This window comes from Leguminivora glycinivorella, chromosome 15, assembly GCF_023078275.1.
Source record: "Leguminivora glycinivorella isolate SPB_JAAS2020 chromosome 15, LegGlyc_1.1, whole genome shotgun sequence".
In the NCBI taxonomy this organism is placed as follows: domain Eukaryota; kingdom Metazoa; phylum Arthropoda; class Insecta; order Lepidoptera; family Tortricidae; genus Leguminivora; species Leguminivora glycinivorella.
Window position 1 is genome coordinate 1,064,295 of NC_062985.1, and position 19,488 is coordinate 1,083,782.

At 36.8% G+C, this 19,488-nt stretch overlaps 1 protein-coding gene and 4 non-coding genes across 5 annotated transcripts in view; 2 read left to right on the top strand and 3 right to left on the bottom strand.

Annotated features, from left to right (window-relative positions):
• LOC125234148 (AP-3 complex subunit beta-2) overlaps positions 1–19,488 on the bottom strand; it is a 52,058-nt gene that overhangs the window by 29,168 nt on the left and 3,402 nt on the right. Inside the window, exons 4-10 of the mRNA XM_048140349.1 lie at positions 19,158–19,318; positions 16,678–16,821; positions 13,797–13,902; positions 12,754–12,860; positions 10,746–10,837; positions 9,243–9,352; positions 296–454 (exon numbers count right to left, since the gene is read on the bottom strand). Of these exons, the coding sequence (XP_047996306.1) occupies positions 296–454; positions 9,243–9,352; positions 10,746–10,837; positions 12,754–12,860; positions 13,797–13,902; positions 16,678–16,821; positions 19,158–19,318 (879 nt within the window). The remainder of the gene's footprint in view (positions 1–295; positions 455–9,242; positions 9,353–10,745; positions 10,838–12,753; positions 12,861–13,796; positions 13,903–16,677; positions 16,822–19,157; positions 19,319–19,488) is intronic.
• Trnas-uga lies at positions 4,602–4,683 on the bottom strand. Its single transcript has one exon. It is a non-coding gene; the product is annotated as a tRNA-Ser (tRNA).
• Positions 5,663–5,744, bottom strand: Trnas-uga. The gene has a single exon. It is a non-coding gene; the product is annotated as a tRNA-Ser (tRNA).
• Positions 6,701–6,782, top strand: Trnas-uga. The gene has a single exon. It is a non-coding gene; the product is annotated as a tRNA-Ser (tRNA).
• On the top strand, positions 8,389–8,470 carry Trnas-uga. Its single transcript has one exon. It is a non-coding gene; the product is annotated as a tRNA-Ser (tRNA).

Genomic DNA, 19,488 nt, shown 5'->3' on the forward strand with positions numbered 1-19,488 from the left:
CTAAGGACCACAGCGGCACTGGTCTCCGTAGCCCAGGTTTTTCAGGATCTCCAACATTAGTAGTGTGATGTGTGTGGGTAGTCTAGGGTGACTACCGATGTGCACACACGGTAGTAAACAAGAAGGTATACCTTATCAGAGCAGGTGAGGTAGGTCTGGAACCCGTTAAGGACCACAGCGGCACTGGTCTCCGTAGACAGGTTTGTCAGGATCTCCAACTTTAGTAGTGTGATGTGTGTGGGTAGTCTAAGGAGGCTACAGATGTGCACACACGGCAGTAAACATGAAGGTATACCTTATCAGAGCAGGTGACGTAGGTCTGGAACTCACGAAGGACCACAGCGGCACTGGTCTCCGTAGCCAGGTTTGTCAGGATCTCCAGTTTGAGTAGCTTGAGGTGTGTGGGGTCGGAATTGCGAACGAAGAAAGACTTCAGGAACGGCTCGAATAGAGTCTGAAACAAGATTGTATATTAATAACCTAACCACAAAACTAAACATACATACATACAATCACGCCTGTATCCCATAAAGGGGTAGGCAGAGCACATGAAACTACTAAAGTCTCAGTGCCACTCTTGGCAATTAAGGGGTTGAAAGAAAACGAAAAAACTAAAATTTTGAAAAAAGCCCCGACCACGACATAGTGGACCAATTTTCATGAAATATGGCTAAGAACGCTCCCGACTAGCTTTCAAACAAAAAACATGAAATCTAAATCGGTAAGTTACTAGCTTTCGCCCGTGGCTTCGCTCGCGTTATAGCTGGGACGCTATTGCACAACACCCTGCATTTTATGATTAAGCACTGAGACTTGGCACAGGTTGTTCCTTGGGTGGCCCTGAGTAGATAAAGATCGGGAGGCATCGAGAGCCCCCCTTAATTTAGGAGGGAGGAGGGGGGGAAGGCTGGCGCCTCCGCGCTTCCTTTGAAACCATATTTCTCTAAAACTATACAAAATAGGGCATGCGATATATCATTTTCGGATAAGTGAAGGACGAGGAATTCATTTTTGGAACAAAACAAATGTACTTTAGAACAAAAATACAAAAAAAAATGGGAAAATCTTAAAACGAGATTTTTTTTTATACATATTATTGCGCGTTTTATAAAAACCGTAATAGTTATTTTAAAATAAAAAATACTATTTAATAGCTACATTTATCTAGTTTTAGAAAATGTATAGTTTGTTATAGAAATATATTACAGGACGAGTGATAAAAAATAATTTACATCGCCCGATAGGGTGATTTGAATGCTCATTTCAATAAGTTTTGTCAATGATTTCAGGTATAATCACTATTTTTAACACACGAAAGCCGTAACCATTGTAGTTTATCGCTATTTTAGTGATTAATGTACTTAAAATTAAAAAAAATACAAAAATTTTAAAAAATATTAAAAATGCGATATTAATTTTTTTTAACATTATCCTATTTTGTTCTTTCTACACAATATATATCTAAAAGCAATAAATATCAATAAAAAGCCACATTTATGCAGTTTATAAAAATATATAGTTTGTTACATAAATATATTACGAAACGCGTGATAAAAAATAATGAAAATGAAAATTTTAATGTACGGGTCAGCTTGCATTATTCGATGAGGTGAGGTAAAGGTACTACCCGCTGTGCAGTTGAGTTCGTCTAGTAATACAGAAAAATACTTATTCTAATAACGTTTACACACGACCCAGTACAGAAAATTGTAAAAGTCCTATAATATTTATTTTGATTGTAAAATAAAATTGCATGTGACTTATAATGTAAAAGAAAAATTGTCTTAATCACGTTCTCCTCTCCTAAAGCAGTTCTGCATGCATAGGCTTGAAGATTTTTTAGTTTACTAGCAGAACTTAGTTACTTCCTTTGGGCACCCTTAAATCGGTTTTACCCATCCATAAAAGATAAAATAAAAATCGTCATATTCTTCCTTTCAGTATCAATGATAGTTAGTTATTGCGCAATAGTGCCATAAAAAATAAACTAGATTCGTATTAGTTAGCATTAAACATTAATGATTTTTGAACTAAGACATTGCTTTTGTACAAAGGAGAACCTCAAAAAATGGTCCGACTAGACGAAAACATGTGTATCGGGGCTAGTACTCAAGGCTCTCAAAAAGTGTAGCTATTTTGAGTTATTCAAATAAAACAACATGAATAGTCTGAATTTAATTATGTATACACCGTGTTTCACTTAACACTAAAAACCTGAAAACTGTTTGTTCAGAATCGAGAGTAGAATCGATTGAGCTATATCTTGATGGGGGTAATATTTTTTGTTTTAATTTGTATTTTTAGTTATTGTTTACGTGCCCATTCTACAAATTCGTAATACAACATTGTGCATATCATATTGTTAGAGGTTGTATACCTTTTTCAGTATTTAAGGGTATTAATACTGGCTGGTTACTTGGACGATTATTTTTTCCGCTATTATCATAAGTCATAACAAATTGAACTAGTACCTAATTACAACCTTGTCATTTTGAATGTTAGGTTTAAATTTGCTTACTGCGTCACCTGTCCAATTTGAAGTTTACTGTGACACAGGTTAAAGTGCTTTACAGTGACATAGCTGTCTATTGGTAAACCTTATGTTGTTGCAGTAACATACACAATTAAACAGTTTGAAGGTTTATGATGGTAGCTAGCAATTATTTTATTGAGTGTAGAGTTAAAAACCGAGTAGAGCTGCACAGAAAATTAAAAATTCAATTAAAAAAGAAAATAATCATCAGATTAAAAAATGAACATTGTAGATACGTTTAAAAAAATAAAAATCAGTTGGGGTGTCTGAGGTTTTGAGTGATACCGGAAACACGGTGTATATCACAACATTCATAACACCCACTGCATAAGCACATCAGCTCCGAACATTTAATTTAAAAAGTCTTTTTTTACGGTCGCACCTTACGCGGCACTGTTTTTTACACCTGCATCCGACAATTTCGAGGCATGTTTCTGCAGCAACAGGCAACGTTGCAGGCAAGTAGGCTCCCAAATCCCAATTGTTACAGACTTTCGTCCAGCCACAAGTAGCAAATAATGGCAAATTTTGAATTGGGTTTAGTTGACCCCATACATGGACACCTTGATATACCTATAACCCTTACAAAAATGGTGTAAGGCAGCTTTTGTCGGTGAAATGCTGTTAATTTGGCGGTCTTTTTTGGTTAATAACTATTTTCGGCACTCGTTAACCAAAGTACAGGACGCAGATCTGGAGTAATAAATATGTCAAGTAAGAATTATCCATAAATTATGCAAATCATATAGATATCTACTATTTCACAAGATGTATTAGGATCAGATGTATATATCTGACCTATCATATCAATCGATCATTTCATGTGATATCAATAGTTAAATTCAGACTATATAGGAGTATGTTGTTTCCTTTGAAGTACTCTAAATAACTACACTTTTTGAGAGCTTTGAGTGCCTTTACCTCACCTCATCGAATCATACAAGCTGACCCGTACCGTACATCACGATCGCTCTGCCACGTCACTTTCATTATTTTTTATCTCGCGTTTCGTAATATATTTATATAACAAACTATATATTTTTATAAACTACATAAATGTGGCTTTTCATTGATATTTATTGATTTTAGATATATATTGTATAGAAAAAGTTATCACATTTTCATTTTTTTTTAATTTTTGTATTTTTTATTATTTTAAGTACATTAATCACTAAAATAGCCATATACTACAATGATTACGGCTTTCGTGTGTTAAAAATAGTGATTATACCTGAAAACATTGACAAAACTTATTGAAATGAGCATTCAAATCACCCTATCGGGCGATGTAAATTATTTTTTATCACTCGTCCTATAATATATTTCTATAACAAATTATACATTTTCTAAAACTAGATAAATGTAGCTATTAAATAATATTTTTTATTTAAAAAAACCATTACAGTTTTCATAAGATGTGCAATAATATGTATAAATAAAAATCTCGTTTTTAAATTTTCCCATTTTATTTTGTATTTTTGTTCTAAAATACATTTTTTTTGTTCCAAAAATGAATTCCTCGTCCTTCATTTATCCGAAAATGATATATCGCATGCCCTATTTTGTATAGTTTTAGAGAAATATGGTTTCAAAGGAAGCGCGTAGGCGCCAGCCTTCCCCCCCTCCTCCCTCCTAAATTAAGGGGGGCTCTCGATGCCTCCCGATCTTTATCTACTCAGGGCCACCCAATGAACAACTGTGCCAAGTCTCAGTGCTTAATCATAAAATGCAGGGTTCCCATACAAGACATAGCAATAGCGTCCCCAGTATTAGAAAGAGACAAAAAGCAGCCTATTTCACTCTCCATTCCTTCAACTATCTCCACTTAAAAATCACATCAATTCGTCGCTCCGTTTTACCGCGAGAGACGGACAAACAAACAGATACACACACTTTGCCATTTATAATATTAGTATGGATGAAAAATACCTAAAGTCTACTTTTTATGCCTTTTGATGAATTCTCAAGATTTCAAAATTACATCCTGACGTCATGAGTTCACAGCCTCACATGTACAACATAGACTTTACAAAAAAAAGGTAAAAAATAAGAAAAAATAAAAAAAGATCGCTGAGGACAGGATTCGAACCTGCGCGGGTAGTACCCATTGGATTTCAAGTCCAACTCCTTAACCACTCGGACACTTCAGCTGTTGACACATCCGACGAAATTAACGACCTCTATCGAATAGGAATATGCGTAAATGAACCTCTATTGTCTTTGACTGTTGTTTGAAGTAAGTGTAGATTTACCTATTGTGATTTGTTGGCTAATGTTATTGTTATTTTATGTTACTGATGTTATGTTATTGTGTTTGATGTCACAATTTCGTTTTCTTTCAAACCATTAGTTGCAAAAAGTGGCACTGAAACATGAGTAGTTTCGTGTGTTCTAGCTACCCCTTTATGGGATACAGGCGTGATTATATGTATGTGATTTATACACACTCACAGTAATAAATATAGATGTAAACAAAGTGACAAAAATAGTGTAGTCGGTAGTGACCCTGCCTGCTGAGCCGCGGTCCCAGGTTCGAATCCCGGTAAGGGCATTTATTTGTGTGGTGAGCACAGATATTTGTTCCTGAGTCATGGATGTTTTCTATGTATATAAGTATGTATTTATCTATTTAGGTAGGTATGTATATCGTCGCTTAGCACCCATAGATAAGCTTTGCTTAGTTTGGGGCTAAGTTAATCTGTGTAAGGTGTCCCCCAATGTTTATTTATTTATTAAAATTTTATTATTTATCCACAACACAACCTTAACCTTCCATAAGGTAGTGCGGGACAAATCTCGACTGGGGGACAATTGTAACTGATCCATTTCTTTTCCATTATTACACTATGATGTTGACTTCTACATGTATCCACAGAACACGCCTACCATATATAACCGGTGGACACTCTATTTAATAATGCAAACATTGTAAAACAAGGAAAAAATGGATCACTTACATTTGCCCCCCAGTCGGGATTTGCCCCCACTGTACCTTATATCTATTATTTCTCGGTTTTTCTGAGAAATATTAATTTATCATTTATTAGGGATGACTATTTTTCTGTTAATTTTCATTTATCTCTATAAAAGTAATAAGTACATATCCAATTGTAAAATTACAAAAAAGATCGCTGAGGACAGGATTCGAACCTGCGCGGGTAGTACCCATTGGATTTCAAGTCCAACTCCTTAACCACTCGGACACCTCAGCTGATGTATCAACCGACGAATTTTGCCATAATCATGTAGAAAAAAATTAGACAGCATATAAAGTGAGATTTTACGCCCTTATGCTGTGTCTAATAAAGTTTATTTTCGCAGAGTATTTAGTGATTATTATTATGTTTGTACAATTTGTACATGAAATTACGGTGTATTGTTTTATTTGGCTTTTGGTCTGTCAATGTCATGTTATTCTATCCAGGTGCAGGCTATTAGTAGAAAACAATGGCTATAATTAAAACAAGTTTTTATTTCTGGTTTAATAACAATCAGCAGGTACAATAGAAATACTTTTTTCTAAAATTACTGAAATGCTTAAATATATTTTAAAATCATCACATTTTTTTTTTTTATACTACGTCGGTGGCAAACAAGCATACGGTTCGCCTGATAGAAAGCTGTCAACGTAGCTTATGGACTTATGGACGTGTGCAACTCAATGCAATGAGTAGGGTCTCGTGATATTTGGCTGCGGTCTTCTGTAATGTATTTCTTTTTGACCATTTCTTTTTTTTTGCCATTTTTTTATTTTGATTTTTTAGGGAATTTTAGGTCAATTGTACTCAGAATCACGAGTACTTTCAATCTCACTGGGAGACAAAAAGTGTCCCAGAATTCCCATACATTTTTGCTACTTTCCTCTTTTGTTACCCCACACAAAATGTACGGAAAATGGTAACAAAATAAAAAAAACTCGTATGGGACAATTTTGTTAACTAGTAGGATTGAAACAGCTAGTGATTCTGAGTAGAAATTGCATTTTTTTTTTCAAAAATATCACATTTCATAAAAGTGGCAAAAAAAAAAGAAATGCTCTTTTATATTGACATTAAACAAATCAACCTCTGTCGGTATTACCGCAAATAATAAGACAACAGAGGTTCGTTAACGCATTCTCATATTACGAGTAGAAACAGGTAGTTAATTTCGTCGGTTGATACAACAGCTGAGGTGTCCGAGTGGTTAAGGAGTTGGACTTGAAATCCAATGGGTACTACCCGCGCAGGTTCGAATCCTGTCCTCAGCGGCTTTTTTTTTAAATGTCGTAGTTATTATTTTTCTACAATATGCCTAACCTCTAGTTTGTATAAGCCATGATTGTTGTCATGATTTGAGTAATTAACGATGGTATATTATTACTTATTTCGAAATGTGACATTTACGTTGAAATGAAATGAAATATTTATGAAATAAAATGAAATATTTATTTTTCCAAGTAGGCATATTACAATGCGCTTATGAACGTCAAATAAAGCTACGCCGGCTCTAACCCTACGCCTCAGCTCGAGAAGATTTCAGTCCCCCCTCAGTTGGAGGGGGTTATCCACTATGGGACCGGCAAGAAACTCGGCGGGCCACTTCTTTTCAAAACATTACATCTTTATCGTTATAAAAATACAGTAAGAACTAAAGCTAAACTAAACTTATAAACGCCACCATTTGATGAAAAAAATAGAAAATAATTATCTTCGCTCAAAAGTTATGTTTTTTAGTTATTTTTCAGTGCACCTCACTTTGACGATTTTATGTTTTGATTTAACCTATGGTCGACTGGCAGAGAATGCCTATTGGCATTACTCTAATACCAAATATTTATTTTACTGTTTTTTATCACTTGTTTACATTATTTAATGATTTACCACTAATATTTATAGTTGAACTATCTATGTCATAGCGTAATGTAATAATTTATTTTTATTGTGCTGTACGGTATGGCCATGTTGTAAGTAATGCAAATCATGCAAATGTCAAATTGTCAATTGATGGAATAGACAAAATGGCGCCTTCAGTAAGGACGCGTTCAACTTACGGTAGGGCCGTACCGCGCGGCTGCGTTCGTGTCTCGCAAATGGTCTCGTCGGAAGATCAGCGCTGTCCTCCGGGTCGGCATTATGCTGAGACGGGACCATTTCGTGATAAACTTGTCCATCCCTTATACTTTTGTAGTTCTTAGCCATTTTATGAATAATGTGTAGTTTATTACGAATAAATGTTTTGATTGATTGATTTGATTGATTGATTGGCATTGAGTCCACTTCTTGTACTGAGACCAAATAGCATGACAAATTGGTGAGCTTCCGTGATATTACCAAAGAAATCATTTCGCACTAGATCTGTAGCTATTTTTGATATTGATTACACCACCAAATATTGACATTTAAACAACTGACCCCGTAGCCGAATGGCATTTCTCCGACGCCAAACGAAAGCGATACGCCGCTGGCTCTGTCGCGCCAATACGCAAGCGCGATAGAGATAGATATCTACTAGCGCTTCGTTTCGTGAGCGTTTCGTGAGCGATTGTGCCATTCGGCTAGCCACCCTGAACCTCAACTAAACCGCAAATTATAATAAACTAGCTTTTGCCCGCGGATTCGCTAGCGTTAGAAAGAGACAAAAAGTAGCCTATGTCACTCTCCATCCTTTCAACTATCTCCACTTAAAAAATCACGTAATTCGTCGCTCCGTTTTGCCGTGAAACACGGACAAACAAACAGACACACACACTTTCCCATCTATAATATTATAGTATGGAAGTATGGATAAGACTTCTGTGGATAAGACAATAGAGGTTCATTAACGCATTTTCATTTGTTCGATAGAGGTCGTTAATTTCGTCAGATGTGTCAACAGCTGAGGTGTCCGAGTGGTTAAGGAGTTGGACTTGAAATCCAATGGGTACTACCCGCGCAGGTTCGAATCCTGTCCTCAGCGATCTTTTTTTATTTTTTTCTCATATTTCACCTTGTTTTTTTTTTGAAGTTTATATTTCACATGTGAGCTCATGACGTCAGGATGTAATTTTGAAATCTTGAGAATTCATCAAAAGGCATAAAAAGTAGACTAGTTTTTTTTTAGTAAATTAAAAAGTAAAGTAATTTTTATGCGATTAAGGGCCGGTTGCATCAAACCGTCTGTCACCGTTAAAGCGTTCGTTAAATTTTATTCCATGGGAAGTTCCATAGACGTCTGCTGCGTGACGATGATGTGTCTGTCAAATGTGGTTGGTGCAAGTGGCCCTAAGTCTCGTTTTTAACCCCCGACGCAAAAACGACGGGGTGTTATAAGTTTGACGTGTCTGTCTGTCTGTCTGTCCGCCTGTCTGTCTGTCTGTCCGTCTGTCTTTTTGTCTGTCTGTCTGTGTGTGTGTCTGTCTGAGGCATCGTAGCTCCCGAACGGATGAACCGATTTAGACTTAGTTTTTTTGTCTGAAAGCTGAGTTAGTCGGGAGTGTTCTTAGCCATGTTTCATGAAAATCGGTCTACTATGTCGCAGTCAGGGTTTTTTTCAAAATTTGAATTTTGTGTGTTTTTTATTATTATTATAAATGGGCTTACTCTTGGCCACAGACTAGCCAAAGGCAAAGACGTGGCCTACGATGGAGTGAGCTCGCCCAGAAGCCTGTTCACTCTTGATTTGAAGCTTAGGTTATAATTTAATAACAAGAGGGTTAGACTTTGTATTTCATGGAGTTATAGGTACTTACTCGTTTATTAACAGTGAGCGACGCTATAGAGTTGAGCACGACGCTCTGTACTTCCACAGGTGCGCGCAGGAGACGAATCATTGCTTTAGCCACCGGCGCCAACTCTTGCGCTGTGTAATCACAACCAATGTGTTTAGTATAATCAAAGACATATTTAACTCCGTATAGACATAAAGTCTAAGAAAAAACGTACCTCAGTACCATACAGAAGGTCCGATGGCCTAGATGGCGTCACACCTTTGGGTGACGCTCGGATAGATGGCGCTAATATTAATATTTGACATTGTAACACATATCAAGCTAAGAATATGGGCCAAATTGTCAAAACTGAGGTTTAAAAGTTTTAAGCCTGTGTCAAGAGATGGCAGTCTACGCACTGTGATTTACACATTTTACTTCCACAGGAACTCTCTATAATACTCGATCCTCTATGGTATAATCAAAGACATATGTAACTCCGTATAGACAGCTACATTCTAAGAAAAAAACGTACCTCAGAACCATATAGAAAAAGGCACGGTGGCCTAGATGACGTTACACCTTTGGGGTACGCTCGGCTAGATGGCGCTAATATTAATATTTGACATTTTAAGGCCAACTTGCAGCAACCACGTAACTCAGTGGGTTAGTGGGCTGTCAACTGTCAAATTCCATATAAAATGGTGGGTTAACCCTCGGGTTAACTCTCCATTTTCGTTGGTGCAAGTAACACATCAAGCTAAGAATATGGGCCAAATTGTCAAAACTGACTACGTACATTTTCTTGTTGGTTCATAAGTACGTTTTTTCTTAGACTTTATCTGTCTATGTGTCGGATATTTTGAGGATTTTATATTTATTTTAACTATAAAACTCCCGTGAGACTCATACATATTTAAAAAATATATTATAAATATATATTTTAAGCGGGTTACTCACGTATTAAGTCCGTAAGAAATTGGACCGAAACATGTCGAACGCTATATCGACTTAATACGTGAGTAACCCGCTTAAAATATTTTTTAGATTTTATATTTATTTTACGCCCCCTTGGCGATCAAATGTAACATACTTACATACATGCAATCACGTCTCTTTCCCAGAGGGGTAGACAGAGATGGATTTCCACTACGATCCTGACAAACCACTTTCGCTTCACACACTTTCATAACGTTTCTCATACACGCTCGTCGGTTTCGAGTACTTCTGGCCTGGTCTTTTTGCAATATTGTCCGAATTTGGTCGAGACAAGTTCGCCTAGGTCTTCCACTTCCAAGTGACTCTAACATAAACTATAAAATAAGAGATATAGGCAGGGGCGGCTCACTCCGCGATTCTATCGCCGCGCTATAAGTACATGCCGGCGGCCGCGAGTTCGCGCGGCGCATTAGAATTCAATGTCGGCTGCTCACGTGCGGTCCGTTTGTTAATGTAGGTAAGAATTTAGAATGGCGGCATTTTGTAAACATCAAAGGAGTGAGCCTTCTGTACTTGTACTATTATATATTCTGTGATATAGGTCACCTGGTCCCGCGTGGTAGAACAGTTGGGCTACCGCCATAACCACACCCGAGTTTCTGCTTTGCAGCAACGGCTTTGCGGCGCGGAGCAGCAATCTGTGAGACACATTATTGTAAGTTGACCCCTAGAAAACTATTGACACGACATGAAAAGACGGTAAAGCAAATTTTGTCACTAAAAACCGGCCAAGAGCGTGTCGGGCAACGCTCAGTGTAGGGTTCCGTAGTTTTCCGTATTTTTCACAAAAACTACTGAACCAATCAATTTCAAAACAATTTTCCTAGGAAGTTTTTATTAAGTTCTACTTTTGTGATTTTTTCGTTTTAATTTTGAACCATTAATTAGTGACAGTTGCAAACAAAAATTAATTCGAAATCAATTTTGTGACGATAATTAACAATAAAATTTGTCTAAAAACCAACACATTTCATGTTTTAAATGTAGATTATTGCTTATAGTTTACGTAATTAGCACAAAAGCAATATTTTTATTGAAATTTCATGCTTAATTGTCGTTACAAAACTGACATCGAGTTAATTTTTATTAACAACTTACACTTTGGGGTCCCAATTTTTGAAAATGCCCAAACTTACCTTCTAATCTTAACCAAATAGTGTATAGGCGAGACGACTAAAAAAACTAATTAGTCCATCGAACTAGTTATATTATCAAAGAATTTTAGACCTGTATTTTTTCTTTTTTCTCGTAAACGAAAAGGTGTTCAGGTGTAATCGTGGTCAAACGTCTACCTATTCACACAAAAAAAATGACGACGGTACAGCGCGAAGTTTCGCGTGACGTCACGCCTAGGTACAATTATTACTTAGAAGTGACGTCACAAGCCCCCACTCCGGAACTTTGATGCTCTATGTCTTTGTATTTTTTCATTAATTGGACAGTGTTATGGAATAAGCGATCAAGCGACAGTTAGTTGAAATCGAGAAAATGAGCTAGAAAGATTTGAAATTTGAATCAGTTGTTGTAAGTTCATTTATAAAGCAAAAAAGTTAATTTTGACATTGAACCTATAAAAGTGTTCATAATTTAAATTGATAAAAAAAATAACACCATACCTATTCAAGTTTCGAAGTTATTAACGTTTTTCCGCTTGATTCTTTATTGAACTAATATTGCGATGAGGTTAATTTATTTCGCCGTAGCGTACTATGAGACATATTTTGTCACTTGATTCTTTAATGCAAATTGTTAGAGGTAAAGTGAATACTGGAATAAAATAAAATTCCATATATTAGAGTAAATAGTGCTATTGTAAATAAATTAACAACAATGTTTTCCTCTACAATGATTAGGACATTTAGGACTAATCCGTCTAACAATTTAGTTTTGTTCTGCAATCAACTTTTTTTAATAAATGTCAAAAAAATCAGCATATATGGCAAAATTGGCGTTGTAACTAATAATAATTCATTAGTACTAGCCAGGATTACACACATAAGATATTATGATATAACAAAACCTCTTGATACTTAGTTCTCATTAAGCGAAATATCCTGCAATTTCAAATATATAACAACGAATTAAACGACACCAATAGGGCGGTTAAATCGATATTGCGTTTATAAATCATCAAAACTTTAAACCAAAACGAATTAATAACATCTTTATGGCGTTTAACTCGATTTTGCGATTTTGAATATACGCTTATTATAATTTGTAAAAGTAAATTTGGCGTTCAATTCGTTTTTACGTAACGACTTAGTACACAGGACCATACAAATTTTAACGTGTCGCTTGATTCTACCCCTTAAAATAAGGCTGTAAGCATGATTTTTCAACAAAGAAGTAATCAATACTATAGATTATCACATTTATATCCGAACTGCATTCATAACTTTTTTTTCGGATTTTGGCGCTTAGTTCGCTATTCCATAACACCGTCCAATTAGAAAAAGCGAAAAATATGTGTTCAGTATTTTTGGACGATCTAACTGACGGGCTAAACAGAATGCCATTTTTTTAATGTGGTCGTCATCTCTATTGAAGTAAACACCTGTGGTCTGGGTCTAAAGGGGCGGCGCGCTGGGGCCGCTTCTTGGGGACCCCGTCAGTTTCACTGTCCGACTCGTAAAATGGCTCGTCGCTGTCCGTCGAATATTGCTAAAACCAAAGAGAATACAAATAAATATAGTTCATTCGTTACAAACAAGAAAAAAAAATTACACAAGTACAAAAAAATCACAAACAACAAGAAGAACAGATATTTGCCACGAAATGGGCCTGACTCAGAATGGTGTCCGTCAGGAATGGACCAACGATGATCTTAAGTCGGGACCATAACGATTAAAGCACGGAAAGAACCATTACAAAGAGAAAATGAAAAATTTAGCAATAAATCAACAAAACTTTAAAGAAATAAGTAACAGAATCTAAAACAGAATAAAGTCTGTCAACTTGTCGAGCCATTTTCGTCACTAGAAAAAGGAAGGTAGTTAGGGCCCCCCACATCTAGCGTCTCGCGAGCGTAGCGTCGGGCCAACTGTATGGAAAAAGAAGGGGGCTTTGCCATTGATGGGGGAGGAGTGCTTAAAGAAGCTTACTGTCAATGTAACATTGGTGATCACAGTGCATTCACTGTGTCAATGGCGATACAGGATCAAAACTTTCAGAAAGTCAGGTTTGACAGTTTAACCGATGTTTTATCTGATATTATGTGTTCAAATTGTTAAATATTATTATCAACCGAGTATAGGCTGGTTCCCTACACTTAAAATAAAATATTTTATGCAGTGCATGAAATAAAGCACCACATAATTAGAAGAAACATATGAACAGTACTTATGTTTAAACATAATTTCTATTTAATAAGTCGAAGAGAAAAATATAAAGTAAATTAATTGACCGTGACGTCACTCCTCAGTATTTCATAGTATGTAATTCCATATTAGCAAATCGTTTTGACAGTTCTTAAAAAAAAGCTGATTTGACTAGTAGGAAACTAGCCTATTAAATAAAGGTGTAGTGCCATCTGAATAAGTATAATAAGCTAATTAGGTTAGATTTGTCTAGTAGGAAATTTCATAATAAAAAGTTTACCTCATCGTTGGGGTCCGGGAAGAAGGTCTTCGCGTACACGGTCAGAACATTGAGCAGAGTCAATTGGCCCCACTCATCCACGTCCGCTAGCAGCGAACAGATTTTTCTGGAAAGAGAAACTAATTTAAAGGGACCCACTCACCGTCAGTTGCCTGGAGGATATTGGTCTTCGTGACCGCTTTACATCAGGCGGGCCGTATACTTGTTTGCCACCGACGTAGTATAAAAAAAAAGAACACCCCCATCTTGAGAATCGATGGCAAAGTTAATTTCGCGATGTCAGTACTTAGTCAGAATATTAATTAGGGATAAAAGGCTCAACATTTACAGTAATTTTCATGTCTGATTATCATACAAATTCATCGAATTAATGAAATATTAGGGGTATTTAGCATATTAATTGCCCATAAACATAGGCAGGTATCAGAAGTTAGAAAACACATTGAATTATTACCTACATCAGTTTAGCTTCCAGACTTATAGAGACCACACATACTTTACCTAATCATACCAATTTATTATTTACCTATTGTGTTCTTGTATATATTTTCAAAAAATTCTTGTCGTCACCAGTTATTAAATGTTTTTTAAGAACATAACAATTACAACTCATGTGAATTTTTAAATACAACAGTGAACAACAAAAGTGCTGTGGATAGAAATCGTAGATACGCCTCGATTGTAATGTATACGAAAAAATCGATTTCTAAAAAATTGGAAAAAGACATGTGAAAAGGAACCATATTATCGTAGAAAGACTAAAGTTTAAAAAAGAAAAAGTGAAAAAATTCCGAGCTCATGTAACCCAACCTTCAAATCAGAGGTGAACAGGCATTTTCTGGGCGAGCTCACTCCATCGTAGGCCACATTGCCTTTGGCTAGTCTGTGGCCAAGAGTAAGCCCATTTATACAAATAATTTATTATGAAAAACATAATTATGGTAACAGTGGTTACTCTCAAAGACTAAGAAGTTTATAAGGGATGACTTATACAAATGCCTGAGCTAGAATAGTTCCTGTGTTTCATGCAAAAACAAGACTACATTGGTAATGTATTTTTAATTATAATAAAAAAATAACATCGAAGTGTTCAAGATACCAGAGAAATATTGAACGATTTTATGGCAATGGCAAATAATACTACTTATGATTATGAATTCTATGAGTACGAAGAAAGTCAGGATTCTGAAGACTATGAGTATTATGACTACGTAGTCACTCATCTGCTGAATTATGGACGTAAATGTTCGGAACTGTTTAAGTACTTACGCGGGCTGTTATTACTAGTCAGTATGTTCAGTTTGATATTCTCTGTCATATCCTGGATCGTTCTTAAACCTTTTAGGAGATTCCAAAACTATGTTTTCACTAACATCATTTTATCCATCTTTATATACATTGTCTGTAACATTCTAATAGTAACACTTTCTAGAAGTATAAGCCACACCTCATATATGTGTATATGGGTTGGGTAATGTATACGATTTTTCTTAATTTTATATTGATGTGGATGTATGTAGCATCTGTTATGTTTTACACGGACATAGTTATTGTGTTTGAAGGGCCCGGGAGGCGAAAGTATTGGATAGCTAACATTTTTGTCTTCTTTTTTAGTTTAAGTAAATCAATACCGGATCTCTTTGCGAAGTTATATATGTCTATTGGATTTGGCATGAGCGTAATAGATATAATCAATGTAATTATATATATATTGACAGGTTTATTTTCAATTTTGAGTTTAGCTAATACAGTATTGTTTTTGATAGTTTTGTATAATTTGGTGAAATCTTTAGAAACACGTTCTTTCCGGGAGGTAATTCGGAAGGTATTGATTGCTATACTTTATTTTACATCAGGTGGTCTAAGTTCTGTTATAATGATAATATTTGTGAATATACTACACTATAGAGAGTATTTTGTATTGTATATTGATGGGTGTGACATGTATGTATTATTTGTAGTAAATTGTTTGGTGATTAATATATTTTTCTTGTGTTTTAAATCGCATAGGGTAATGTGGGTTGACTATTTTAGTCGCCGCAGAGCACGACATATGTAAAAACGAATATTCGTGATTCATTGTCACACTAATGCGGCAGTGTAGCACCATATATTGTACTGTTTTGTAATAAACAAATAACGACATTTCTGGAGTTTCTATTTTCAGTGCTTTTTCAGTCATAAATAAGTGATGATTTTTATATCTTGTCACATTAAAGTTTTGTTTTAAATGATATACGAAATTGTCAATCGATTAAAAGCGACAAGGTACAGAAATCACTTATTTATGACGGTGACTATATGTATGTATTATGTTCCAAAAATATGGATAAGGGCGTCCAATATAAGGGCGTGGTGTTTCGGCAGTTCCGGGGCAACCTGCCGAACCCTACGCCGTGTCAGACGACGCAACGGAGCCACGCTGTTACGTCGTCGCCTAAATACAATATTGTTTTTTTTTCTCGTCTGTTTTTAATCTGTTTTTCACTATTAATGTGCTATTTTTGTATTTTTTAGTTTCACAGTGACTTGGTTTAACTGTTATGCTGTGTAACTTATTTGAATAAAAAATAAATAAATATACTATACACGTTAAACTTTCGTGAGACATATTCAAATAATTAATGAATCTACGGTTGTACTCACGTTATTATATCGCTATCGCTGCGACATGTTTCGGGCCGTCAGTTCACGGAGTTTAGCCGTCGCGTGAACTCCTATATGCCTGAAGAGGGGCCTCCGAATTGGCCCGAAACATGTCGCAGCAATAGCGATATACCGTGAGTACAACCGTAGATTCATTAATTAAATATACTCCTCAAACTATCCTATTGTGACGTCATTGCGACGAGAGTCCGGAGTCTTAATAATGTTCACTTACCTATAACTGCGGTGTATGAGACTCATCCGTTCGGGACACACTTCGGTGAAGGCCATAGCAGCCGAGCCGACGACTAAAGGAGCCTTGTCTGACAATAACTTGTCTATTATCGACACTAGCTCTTCTTTCTGCTCCGGGTCTAGGCTGTAAGCAAAGAGAGATAATTAATATGCAAATATTATTTAAAAAAAAAAACAGGCCGCCTAGCCGAACTGGCAATTGTCGATGCTAGAGGCCGATCGAAACATATCCTGGCTCTGTCGCGCTAATACGGAAGAACGATTGATACTGTACAATATTATCGTAATCGTTTTATGTAAGTATTACCAAAGAGGATAGAGCATATTTTTAACTTCTGATTAGCAGAAACGTCTGCAATCGATGCCACTAGGCTTAGAATAAATTTAAAAGTGGAAAATGTCTACCTTGGGTGAGACTTGAACTCACGGCCTCTGGATCGATACTCCAGCGCTCTGCCAACTGAGCCACCAAGACTTCAACCAAGCCAGCGAAATTTTCCACTACTAACCCGGGCTACGGGTCCCATTGACCTTAGTAGTGGAAAATTTCGCTGGCTTGGTTGAAGTCTTGGTGGCTCAGTTAGCAGAGCGCTGGAGTATCGATCCAGAGGCCGTGAGTTCAAGTCTCACCCAAGGCAGACATTTTCCAATTTTAAATTTATTCTAAGGATAGAGCATTAAAGAGAGTTACTGTCAAAGTAAAATGTGTAATCACAGTGCATAGACTGCCAACCTCAGTTTTGACAATTTGGGCCATAGTCTTAGCTTGATATGTTTTAAAATGACTGTTTAATAACGATAGAGTGGACTGTAGGAAAATTCGAGAAATTTGGGGGGCGACAGGGAGTCAAGATTTAGGGAGTCAGTTGGGCAAGAAAGTTGCGGTATATTATGAAAATGGTGTTACTAAATGGATGAACTAAGTGTGAAATAGTGTAACACGAAGATTACCTTTCGACGCGCCGATGATGGGACTGAATCGCTGGTCACCGTTGAAGACCTCGGGCTGGATTCTGGCTGTCCTTTGTCGCTCGCTAGAAAGTAGGCTAAGAACCGTTACCTCTAGTCGTTCAACTTAGCCCTCGATTCTGCCGCTCGACGGTCTCCGGGCCTCTCCTGATACACTACACTGATTCTAGCTAGTTTAAATGTTTGGCAGTAGCACTTTTACTGAACGGCGCGAAAGTTAGTAACGAAAGCGATAGCGAGAGATGTGCCTTGGTAGTCGTTCGGTGACAGACTGACTGTCAGTTTTCAACTGACAGCGATTCAAAAAATGTTAGTGTTGCCACGATAAATGCAAAATAATCCTATAAAATGAAAATGCAAGGTCAAAGCTGAACAATGACAAATATTAATGCCATCTAGCCGAGCGTACCCCAAAGGTGTATCGCCATCTAGCTCACCGTACCTTTTTCTGTATTGTTTTGGGGTACGTTTTTTTCTTAGACTTTAGCTGTCTATACGAAGTTATATAGGTCTTTGGTAATACTAACACTTTGGCCCCGCCAGAAGACCAGCGATGACTCTCGGGTTAGCATTATGCTGAGTCGGGACCATTTGGTGGTAACCTATAGGTGTTTTCATTTATTGTATTGTTGTTTCTGCTTATGTACTTGTGTATGTTTGTGGTTATCACGAATTAAAATTGATTGATTATAATACACTAGCTTTTGCCCGCGGCTTCGCTCGCGGTAAATTCGAAAATAGCGGAATGCTTCCCACAAACTCCCCCCCCCCCCATTTTAGGGAAATGGGGCGTTAGAAGGAGACAAAAAGTAGCCTAAGTCACTTCATCACTTCAACTATCTCCACTTAAAAAATCACGGCAATTCGTCGCTCCGTTTTGCCGTGAAAGATGGATAAACAAACAGACACACACACTTTCCCATTTATTACAAGCTTTTATTCAACTTGCCTTGTTAGTATGTCAGTGTGCGTCAAAACATAGAAGCTAAATTTGACCCACTTCCCGGTTGCCGATTGAGCTGAATTTTGCACACATATGTAAATCACGTGACAATGCAATATTATGGTATCATGGAGCTGATCTGATGATGGAGCAGAAAGGTGGTTATAGGAACTCTGTCAAGAAACGTCATATCCTATCGAGTAAGGGGTTTTTAGAAACGTCTCGGAGAGCAGTAGATGACTGTTGAAAGAAAGGTACAGTCGGCTATAAACGCTTGTGGCAAAAATGAAATTTTTGCAAAATAGTACATTATGATACAAGTGCGTAAAAAAGGAAGTTCAAAACGAGTGGCGATAAATTAAAACACGACCGAAGGGAGTGTTTTAAATCGACACGAGTTACGAATTTCCTTTTCGCACGTGTATCGTACGACGTTTTTCAGTACAGATGAGCCTCCGAAGTTGTGACCTGGCATATAATGAACCACTTCTCGAACTAGTGCGTAAAAAACGACCATCTGTACTGAAAAATTTACTACAATATTGTACCTGTATAGTTTAGGTATAGCGTGCGCGGCTGTCTTCCTCACATAGGGACTCATATCGGATGCGGAGTCGCGTATAGCCAACATGACGATGGGCACTATCATTGGCACGCGTATGGAGGACAGCACGCGCAGGGCGCCGGCGCGGATGAGCTGGTTCGGATCCTGGAATGGCAAGTTTTCAAATATATTACATGAAAAACCGGCCAAGAGCATGTCGGGCCACGCTCAGTGTAGGGTTCCGTAGTTTTTCGTATTTTTCTCAAAAACTACTGAACCTATCAAGTTCAAAACAATTTTCCTAGAAAGTCTTTATAAAGTTCTACTTTTGTGAT